The sequence below is a fragment of the Sparus aurata genome, chromosome 4, assembly GCF_900880675.1.
Source record: "Sparus aurata chromosome 4, fSpaAur1.1, whole genome shotgun sequence".
In the NCBI taxonomy this organism is placed as follows: Eukaryota; Metazoa; Chordata; class Actinopteri; order Spariformes; family Sparidae; genus Sparus; species Sparus aurata.
The window spans coordinates 18,788,213-18,798,998 of NC_044190.1; the positions used below are offsets into that span (position 1 = coordinate 18,788,213).

The window sequence follows — 10,786 nt, forward strand, 5'->3', positions numbered from 1 at the left end:
ATGTTATTATACAGTAATGTCACTGTTTGTGATTTTTACATATGATATATGTAATACCAGTTGATTTTATATGTTGTATTAGCCTGCATCTGTAAACTAGCCTTGTAACTGAAGAGCTGCTTGTTAAATTTTGTTACCCCAATTAAAAAGTAAGAAAAAACAAGTACCAAAAGTAACATAAAATAGAAAATATTCAAGTAGAGTATACGTGTCTCAGATTTGTTGAAGTACAGTATGCCTACTTACTCAAATAAACGTATTCCACCTCTGCCAAAGTTGCAGCGGAGAGCAAACGGTGTCACGGCTAGCAAGCGTTAAATGTTTGCGCATGTTCAGCCTTTTAGACCTTTTGGCTTTCCGTAGTTGTGAGACTGGGCGCGCGGTGGAGCGGGTCCTGGTGGGAAATTTGTATCTCCTCGGGGAAGGAGTGTGTCTTGTTGTGTGTGTGTATGTGTGTGTGTGTATGTGTGTGCACGCTGTGTTGTGTAAGCCCTTCAAAGCATGGCTCTCAACTTTCAGACATCGACCCTTTCTCTGACTTTACCGATTTCGTGTCAGATATGTCTCGGAAAGGTAACGCTGTCCTGTTTTCAAATCGTCCGGCAGCCGTTAAACAAAGATCGTGTGTACAGGAGATAACCCGCTGCCTGGTGACCGAAGTTGTTAGGTTACCGGTTCAACGCAGCAAACGTTAGCTACTGTTATCAACTCAAATGGTGTTTCCTGGCGTTAAAGTGCCTTATAGCCGATGCTAGCTAACAATCTGCTCGTGTTTTTTTTCCTCCATCAGGTCAGGCAGCCGGTCATTTGTGCCAACCACCACGTGTTCTGTTCGTCCTGCATGGAAATGTGGTTAAAGAAAGCTAGCCAGTGTCCCACCTGCAGAGTCCCCATTACAGCAGAGAACCCCTGCAGGGAAATCATCGGTGAGTAGCCCCTCGCAAGCGACGGGAAACAGACACGAAGCGAGTGAGGAGATGCGAAGGCATCAGTTGAGTCATCATGACATCATATTGACCAAGTAAACCACGTTGTTAAAGCGGTTGTAAGCTCATGTTTGCTACATCACAATAACACTACATAGTTACTCATTGTTTGGATCGTTTGTATGATTGCAGTGATATATCAGTTTTGAGGTATTCCATAGTATGGTAATCGACAGTTATAGTACAATGTACGAATTCTACAATGTTATTGTTTATAAAATATGTATATTTCAGGTTTATATCAAGTTTCCTGTCTGTCAGGGCGTTAATATTTTGTCATATAACATCATAGCCCATTGCAACACTAATGATGACCTCTGGTAGCTCCTTCTCAGCCATCTGACAGTGGTTTGGCTCATGATTTTCACACTCTTCATTGGTTATTGTGTCACTGCAGTTTAGTAAACTTAAGATGAACTCTTTTGCTTGTTCCTTATAGTTTTAAGTTGTTGAAACTTTTTATGTTGCTGTTTTGGCAGGGACTCCTATAGAAGATAGATTTCGAATGTCAATGGGAATATTTCTGGTGTAATAAAAAGCTAAAATTAAAACTTATCTTAAGCCAGTAAAACTGTTTTTCCTGTTCCATTGAACCAGACACACTGTCTGAGGAGAGACAGCCAGGTTCAACCCAGGAGAAGTGATGTTAAAATGCAAGTTATCTTGCATGCATTGATTTCCTTTTTTTGTTTTTGCATACATGTTTAAGTATATTCTTGATTACACAAATCCATGGCTCCCTTTCTTCCTTGTTGTTATCTGATAATTTATGGATGACCATGCAAACTTTTAGCTCGACAGCAGCTAATGGATTGTAACCTTGGATTCTTTGAATCCACTGGAATATTAAAGTTCAGTGGCAGTTTTAGAAAAAAAAAGAGGTAGCAGAGCTTGTATTACTGCAGTTTTGGCTTCTGTGAAGCCTGAATGTTATCACACTGTAAAAAACTGGTATGAAATACCTTTTGATCTCAGGTTGTGAATACATCTTGAATTCTGATCAGCAGGACCTACTGGCTGCAGACAGTTACTCAAAAGTCCTATTGTCTTTGCACACTTTATATCATTAAAACCAAGGTGATTCTTGAATATATTGATATTTTGCTGGTAACCAATATGCAAAGTACAACCTGCTTGGCACTGTGGGTAGTCACATCTTTTGTTTTAGTCTCAGGCTAGCTGGTTTTATGTGGTCTTAAAATGTTCTTGACTGATTTCTTTTTCAAACTGAGATAAAAAAAATGAAAATGATCAATTCTTTCTACCAACTTTAGGGAAAATAGCCAACAGCCAAATTTCCCAAAATGTGAAGTAATGTGAATTAAGTAAAGGCTCCAAGGACAGACAGGACTTAAGGTTTTCATGTCAAAGAGGGGCAGATGGGTTTGGCAGTCCAGGATAACGGTACCCTCAACATAAAAAGCACTACCTCCACGTAACACACTTAAGTTGTTTTTTGGAACATGTTTTTGAGTAGCAGCTCTATTGTAATCTGACTTGTACATTATTCAACCTCCATCAAAGCTGAGTGACTGTGGAACAGCACTTCAAGATGTGTTTTGTTGTTACGTATGTGGATCTGTTATTCATGTATTCACAGGAGGCACAAATGAGAGTGATCACAGTGATAATCCGTCCACGAGGAAATGTCTCCGAAAAACCAGAGGGGAGCTGCTTTTACGGGAGTACGAGGTGCGGGGCCATCATGCAGTTTATTTTCCACATGTTTTCGAAGCAATAAGAAGCAGGTTGATGCATTTGTAAAGACTTATCTAAGACTGTATCACCATATACTATGCGGTCAGCAAAATAAGAGGAGTTTCAACTGCAGTCCCAACCCCTTGATACAGACTTTCATTAACTTTTCAGCACAGTATTCATAGTGTATCATAGTGAAACAGTAATGTTAGGTGTTGTTGTCCTGGTTTGAGTTTCACAGTATTTCTCTCCAACAGGAGGAGATTGATGGTCTCATTAGAGAAAACGAGGAGCTGAAAACCAAAAATCAAAATCTGGAGTCACAGCTGAAGACTGCTTTGGATCCCTGCAGCATTAATGCAGCGCAATCGGATGACAAAAGAGTTGACCCTTGCGTCCTGGAAGAGTGGACAAACAAGCTGCGAGCTGCCACGGAGGTCTGCGATGAAGTAAAGCAGGACATAGACAAGCTGAAGGAGGTATACAGACTTTAATACTTCGAAATTAGAGTGTTTTGATTATTTTATTTTTTGACTTCTTTGGCAATAAAGCAAACAGGTGGTCATGAAGCATCCAGTACTGTTGCACAAAATAACAAAGACAGGCGATTCATATCCAGAAATTGCATGATTTTAATACTGCAGTATATTGATGGTAAAAGAAGAAATGTGACTTTGAGCATCCTCTATAAGGAGATCAGAGTACAGGATTCCCATGAGGATGATTGTTTACTTTAATTGTATTCAAGTAAAGAAAATGCCTACATAAGTTAGCTCCCATGTACAAAAAAAAAAGAATGTTATTGGCCTGTACTCCTCACTCTAATTCTTCATTTCATATTAAGGAATAGGGTAAACATTATCACAGTGTTGTTTATTTTCCTGTATGATGATCATCTTTCAGTAGAAGTGTCTCTAAAGATGAACTTACTCGATGCTTCTGTCTGTATAACAAATTGTAAATACTGTTTTTATTTGCTACCTCTGGAATAATGCGCAACATACTGCAAATGTTTATCCTCAGGCAAACAAGGCATTACGATCTCAGAATGTCGACCTCGTACAAGAGAATATGAGACTGAAAGCAGAGGTGGTGAGCAGATCTCCTCAGAAGTAAGCGTCCTTTTTGTGTGAATGACACACAAATGTTTTTGATTCCTTCTTGGACTCACATTCAGTCAGAAAGTTGTAACAAAAGATGTGGAAGTGTTTGAAATGTCCTTGTAAGTCACTGTCATGGGAAGCTGTACAGGCAAAATGAACATAAATCAGTTTCAGTTCAGTGTTTTTTCCAATGAAAATGACTGTAGTATGAGGCAGTGACTTGCTGGTAAGATTAGTAGTTCCTGTATGTCCCTTTGTCAGTCACATCAACACCAGTAACAGACAACTTTCTGAATGAAAACTCTAGAAGACAACAAAAAGAAGATTTTGTATTTATCACTTTGCATTACACCAGCTTGCATGAAGTACATTTACTTTATCAAGCACATGACAAAACAAATGGTGTGTTTTGCTTGTTTCTTTTGTCATAACAATCTTGAACAGCTTTAAGACACAATATGATCTGTCCCCAGGTTCGGTCGTTACACAGTGGCAGCACTGGAAGCTAAAATCCAGCAGTCTGAGCGTGAGGTGGACCACTTGAAGAAGGCGCTGGAGCGCAGTGACCAGTACATTGAAGAGCTTGAGTCTCAGGCCAGGAAACCCGAGAAGAGACATGCTGAAATGGAGTTGGTGTGTGGAAAGGATGGTTCAGAGGCTCTCACACAGCAACAGAAGATCAACATGATGATGAGAAGCTTGAGTGACAACGAGCGGACTTCAATCTGCAGCAATCCAGAGGCAACATGTCGAACATTTTCAAGAAATCACAGTTTGATCTTCAAAGAGGTCAATAAGAATCTCACGGAGGAGCAGAAAAACGAGGACTTGGAAAGCACCTCCTCTGACTTTCTGCCCACCACACCGTCCTCTGCCTTCCGGTCCCTGACTCTTAGAAGTCCTGGCATCCGTGAGAAGAAAGTTGCTTTTAAAGCTGCGCCTTATCTGAGGAGGCTTGATTTTGATGAATTTCCTAGTCTGGACAACAGCAGCAGCAGCACCATCGAGAACCAGTTCAGCAGCCTTGAGAAGTTCACCAAAGGCTTGCCTCCAAATACTGACATGGAAGCCTCAAAGTCTGTCTTCTGGGGCGGTTGGCAGAGATCTGAATCCAGCGAGCCATGTCCAAGTGAAGAAGGCTCAGTTAAAGGAGGCACTTCGGCTAATCTTGTAGGTCAGAAGCCTGATGGTGTCCAGACGTCCAGTGAGGCCTCCATGGATGCAGCTTATCTGGACAAAATCTCAGAGTTGGACTCCATGATGCTGGATGGAGAGAGTTCCAGCAGTCGGGGATCGCAGCTCTCCCTGGTGTCCTCCCCTCCGGCAGACTTGGACAACACCCTTGTCCCAGAGCAACAAACCTGCCCTGACGTCTTGTCAAGCCAGAGTGAACAGAAGATCCACCTGCCACGTGACAGCGCGGAATGCCCCGCGAATGACAAAGAAGCTCTCGGCGGCTCTGAAGAGCAAAGTTTTGCTGCTCTGGGGTCAGACGGGGAGAGCGATGCCCATGTCCCTGGCTGCGCAGGTCAGCGAGGGCCCTCTCAGACCGATGAACTCTCCTTTGATTTGCTGTTTGATGCACTGGAAGAAAATAAGGCCGGCCCCTCTGGCTCTCTCAGTCCAGCAAGCCAGGACAACGACGATGTAAACCTCTCCTCTTCCTCCTCCTCCAGCTGCATTGGTAAACCTGTGAACACAACAAGAGACAGACACGGACTGAACATCAGCCAGCCAACAAAGAGAAAGTCTCACAGTCCCTTTAACACAAACAGTCCTACCAAACTTTCAAAGCTCATGTGAAGGTATTAAAATATGTTTTGGTCGGGCCTCACAGCCATGTTGCTTCAGAATAAATTTGTGAATGTGATGCTCGGGTGTTACTTGTTATCTGTTTTTGTCATTTTGTCTGTTTTGCTACTGTATAGATTAAGACAAAATACAAAATGTTTGTCAGGTAGGGGTTTTTGTAGTCTACTTGAAGTGCTTTTAAAGGATAAGTTCACCCAAAAACTGAGATTCATTTATTTTCTGCTCACCCAATGATAGAAAGTTGGGTATGGTTTATCCTTTAGGTGTTTTACGTTGTAGCTGGAGAAACACTGCTCTGCTACGTTTAAGTGCATCAGTTTTGGCACCGAGACATTTCAGCCTCTTCTATGTGTTGGTCCTGTCAGTGGAGGCCTCTTGGTAATCCTTTAATGACAATACTGAAGACAGATGAACATGTCTATTATATATATTTAAACAAAAAAAAAAAAAAGAAGATATTTAGAATTAAGGATTGCAATGTAAAGGTGCGTTAGGAAATAAAATGTCAATGCGACAAGAAATGACGTATGAAACTTTTCTTTATTGTCCTTTGCAGTGCTCTGCTGACATGATGCAGGTCAGCCTTGATATTAGTCTGGTAACTACTATATATTATACATCAAACTACTGTTTTGTGGTGAATTTCACGTGTTAGTTTCTAGTATTACATTCGCGTTATCATATTCCTCATCTGTGATATTTTTCCTGGTGATTTTTCTCGACATCAAACAACACAGTAATGAATCTGCTGCCATGAAGAGTCGCCAGAGCCCGGCCCGTTCGCTCCGATAAAGAAGCGTGTTGTCGCCTGCGTCACAGACCGCACACCGCAGTCATCCAGTCGCAGCGGAGCGCGCCTTATTTATTATGCAAATTTAACGATATCATGTATATTTCACATACCTCTTAATCGCGGCATGAAATTTTAATTGGGTAGCCGTTGCGGCTTGAATAAATGAAGCGTTAATTCTTTGGGATTAATTAATTTAGGTAAAGACTGTGTACAAGGTGACGCTGGTGCATTAAATCAATTTGTTTAGTGCTCATCTGGCCGTGATGGCGGCGGTGTCATTACTGGTGAGGGGTTAAGACGAGAGACAAAGGCGTGTAAATACGTGGCACGGGTGTGAACAACTGACACAGTCAATAAAATTAATATATACATCTTATATTTACAAACTGGTGCGTCTGATAGGTATTGTTGTTGCGGTTGATTTCCACATGTTTCACATACTCCCCCCCCCCCCCCCCCCCCCCCCCCCCATTTCATTCTATATTAAAAACAATTTCCTGAAATCAAAGACCAGCCAAAAGTGTTTGGGTGCTAAAATAAACCGTGTTAAGTCAGTGGTTTACGGCCTCTGTAAAGAATAAGGCCTAAAGGCGTTGGGACCCGCGCATTTCCGTGGCTGGATGGAGGGATGGAGAGGAGTGAGCCCCTTAAAAACGCAGGCGTCTAGTCTCCAGATGTTACTGCCTGCCCTGTGAGCAGTTTTTTTTTTTTTTTTTTTTTTTATCTGTCAGCCTGCTCACTGTTCTGGCAGTTTATGTCTCGCGAGAGCAGCCGAGCACGGGCTTGACGAGATCTGAGGCGCTCAGGTGTAAGAGCCTCTCTCATCCCCAGCAGTGGGAAACAGTAGACAGATAAGTGCGTCTGAGAGACTGCAGGCATCTCTGTGATCTCCGGGCTCAAGGCTGCACTCGGCGAACTACACAGCGAACTACAGCGCATCATTACCGGATAAGGCAAAGGATCACCGTGTATCTATGACTATTCTCCTGCTCTTGTAGCCGTTTTTTTCCCCTCCCTTCTTCCCGTGCACTTTAATTGGAGAAGCTCGCCAAGATGATGTCCATGAACAGCAAACAGCCGCACTTCGCGATGCATCCCTCCTTACCGGAGCACAAGTACACCACCCTGCATTCCAGCTCGGAAGCTATAAGGAGAGCCTGTCTACAAACTCCACAGGTAAATTATTTCCCCCCAAAAAACTTCTACTTTGTCTTTTGTGAGTGTGTGTGTGTGTGTGTGTATATGTATGTGTGTGTGTGTGCTCGGGCTGCATGTCGCTCTGAACGCTGTCTGTGCGTAATAACAAGGGGCGCTCCAAGGCACATTCAGCCAAGACGCGCACTTAATGTTTTTTTCATGTATTCCACGGCAATCACTCGAAGAGTCTTCTTTTCTGAAAGCATGCTCATGCAAAGGCTGGCTTTTTCTAGGCTTTTGTATTAATTTTTATGACTTTGCCGCTTCTGAAGGAATACTCCGGCTGTGTTATGCGTCGCCAAAAGTCCCGACTGACAGACACATTTATTTATGTTTTATTTCTGACGTTTTCCTTTCTCTTTTTTCTCTCTCTCCGTGTCTTTCCCCTTTCCTCACCCATTTCGCACCCCTTCATTCTACCCTCCTCTCTCCCCCTTGTTTTTTTCTTTTTTTTAATATCCGCCCTTGCAGCTGCAGAGCAACATATTTGCCAGCCTGGATGAGACCCTGCTGGCCCGGGCTGAGGCTTTGGCGGCCGTGGACATCGCCGTGTCCCAGGGCAAGACGCACCCGTTCAAGCCCGACGCCACATACCACACGATGAGCACCGTGCCATGCTCGTCGACATCCACTGTTCCCCTGGCCCACCACCACCATCACCATCACCACCACCACCACCAGAACCTGGAGCCGCCGGACATAATGGACCACCTCACCTCGCCGTCGCTCGCCCTGATGTCCAGTGCGCACGACGGGACCGGCGGTGGAGGTGGCGGGGGCGGCGGAGGTGGAGGCGGAGGGCTCATCTCCTCCTCCTCCCACCCGCACTCCCACATGCACGGCTTGGGTCACCTCTCCCACCAGGCTATGAGCATGAACTCGCCTCTCACTCACCACGGGCTCTTACCGGGCCATCACGGGGGGAGTCAAGGCGGCCCAGGGCTCACTAACGCCGGACTCCCCTCCATCAATGACTCGGACACAGACCCAAGGGAGCTGGAGGCGTTCGCGGAGCGCTTTAAGCAGCGGAGGATCAAGCTGGGGGTGACCCAGGCGGACGTGGGAGGCGCACTGGCTAATCTCAAAATCCCCGGCGTGGGATCGCTGAGCCAAAGTACAATTTGTCGATTCGAGTCGTTAACTCTCTCCCACAACAACATGATTGCGCTCAAACCTATCCTCCAGGCCTGGCTCGAGGAGGCCGAGGGGGCCCAGAGGGAGAAAATGAGCAAACCTGACATTTTCAACGGAGGGGAGAAGAAGCGCAAGAGGACCTCGATAGCGGCCCCGGAAAAGAGGTCTTTGGAGGCTTACTTCGCCGTACAGCCTCGACCGTCGTCCGAGAAAATAGCAGCTATCGCTGAAAAGTTGGACCTGAAAAAAAATGTGGTGCGAGTGTGGTTTTGTAACCAAAGACAGAAGCAGAAGAGGTTGAAATTTTCCGCTGCTCACTGATGGGAGAGGACAAAAGATTTAAAAAAACAAAAACGAACAGACAAACGGACAAAAAAAAGAACAAAAAAAGTTGTGTGACTGAATTTGGGGACCAAGGGACATTAAAGACACCATTTTCAGTCTTTTGTCTCCAGCGATTTTACACGTTGGCGCACAATGGGCTTTAGATTCCCATTTTATGAGGCTTCATATATCTCGTTTATTTTTCACGTTATCGGTGAATGTGAAGTATGCAAATAACAGATTACACGAATTTCGCTCAGTTGTTTCGAGGGAAAAAAAAAAGTTTTAGCGACATTTGCCTTTTAAAAACACGTTGGAAAGAGGTGATCTGCTTGATACTACAGCGAGTTGTTTTCTCCGAATAGGCCTATTATTTGAAGTATAGCCATTTACGAATTACCTCATTGATTGTTGAACTGTGTTTTTCGGTTTGATCTCTTGTTCGTTGTTGGTATAGAATAATTCATGAATCCGTTTCATTTATTCATCCGTTGGTTTATTCTTATTTGGAGGCTGCTATGAACTCAAATTAAGTTGCAGAACTTTCTATGGCTAACGAGAAGAATAACGTAGGCCTGTGCATGAAGTCCTGACTCACGGGCAGTAATCGAGCCTCTCCAGGCTGTCACATCTAGAGATATATTTATTTTATTTTGAATTTGCACAAAAGGACCCTTTAGGTTTATAGATCGGTTATGTTTCGAGACGGTTTTGTATATACAGACATCACTTTGTCACTTATCAGAGGTGAGCTGCGTGTTTTGGGATATAAATTAAAGGGTTCTGTCGACACCATTGGCCTCACCTGGAAAAAAAAAAAAGTTTTTCAAATCAGATCCGGAAGAGCACGAGAGCCTTTCCCCCCCCCCCTGCTTCATCTAGGAGAAAAAAAATTCCAGTCTCTCATGTGTTTCAGTTTGCAGTGCAAACACTCTATGCATTGAAAGAAAAAAAAAAGATTCACTGCGTACAGTGGGGCTGTCTGCTGACAGACCTCATGTTGTGGATGGTGTAAGTCACTGTTTAAATGCCTGTTTTTTTTTCCACATCAAGATCACCACGTTGTTTGTCGTGTTAACTGTTACGGAAAACGTTGTGTAAGTAATATTTTACTTTGTGCACAAGTATGTTTACAAAAAAACTGCGGCGACGTGTGCATCATTCATGGTTAAAAAAAAAAAACAGAAAAAAAAGATGTCCCACTGTCTCCTCCTTCCTTCCCTCTGTCACAACTCCTCCACTCTCCTCTGTTGTCCTCTCTTACTTTCATTGGTACTCTTCATCCTGTAAGCCAAATTCAACAGGGAGGTGTGTTCCAGCAATCTTCTAATAAATCCAAGAAAGAAAACTGTTTTTCTTTTCTTTTTTTCTTTTTTCTTTTAATTTTATTTTTCCTGGTTGTGACTGGGCCCTACACTCATCATAAACATCATTCTAAATATCTGTGTTCATGCTTTAACGTGTTTTTGTGGCCACAATTTATATAATTTTTCTTTATTTCTTTAAATTATAGATGTAAGTTTTGAAGTGATTTAAAATGTTCCACATTTTAACTTTCATTTTTTAACATCGAGATAAAATGTTAATTTATCGAAATAAGGCTTGGATGTCTTTAAAGTTTGTCTCATTTATTGGTTGAGAACCAAAAACAAAGTTGAGGAGAAGAGAAATACTGCGAGCCCCTTTCACAATAATAAAAAAAAGACTTGTTTTCACCTTTAAACACATTTTTGCCCATT

General features: G+C 43.1%; 2 protein-coding genes across 3 annotated transcripts; both read left to right on the forward strand.

Moving 5' to 3' along the window:
* The first annotated feature begins 359 nt into the window (after nt 1–359).
* On the forward strand, nt 360–5,657 carry obi1 (ORC ubiquitin ligase 1). 2 transcript variants are annotated; one of them, XM_030415506.1, is made up of 6 exons: nt 360–573; nt 791–926; nt 2,587–2,678; nt 2,942–3,163; nt 3,708–3,796; nt 4,261–5,657. In XM_030415506.1, the coding sequence occupies exons 1-6, from the start codon at nt 502–504 to the stop codon at nt 5,588–5,590; spliced, it is 1,941 nt and encodes a 646-aa protein (XP_030271366.1). In that variant the 5' UTR covers nt 360–501; the 3' UTR covers nt 5,591–5,657. The 2 variants fall into 2 exon arrangements, with proteins under 2 accessions (XP_030271366.1, XP_030271367.1); XM_030415507.1 differs by having other exon boundaries at nt 550–690.
* Nucleotides 5,658–7,158: 1,501 nt separating this feature from the next.
* Nucleotides 7,159–10,395, forward strand: pou4f1 (POU class 4 homeobox 1). The gene is made up of 2 exons (XM_030413336.1): nt 7,159–7,568; nt 8,061–10,395. The coding sequence occupies exons 1-2, from the start codon at nt 7,446–7,448 to the stop codon at nt 9,042–9,044; spliced, it is 1,107 nt and encodes a 368-aa protein (XP_030269196.1). The 5' UTR covers nt 7,159–7,445; the 3' UTR covers nt 9,045–10,395.
* Nucleotides 10,396–10,786: the final 391 nt, after the last annotated feature.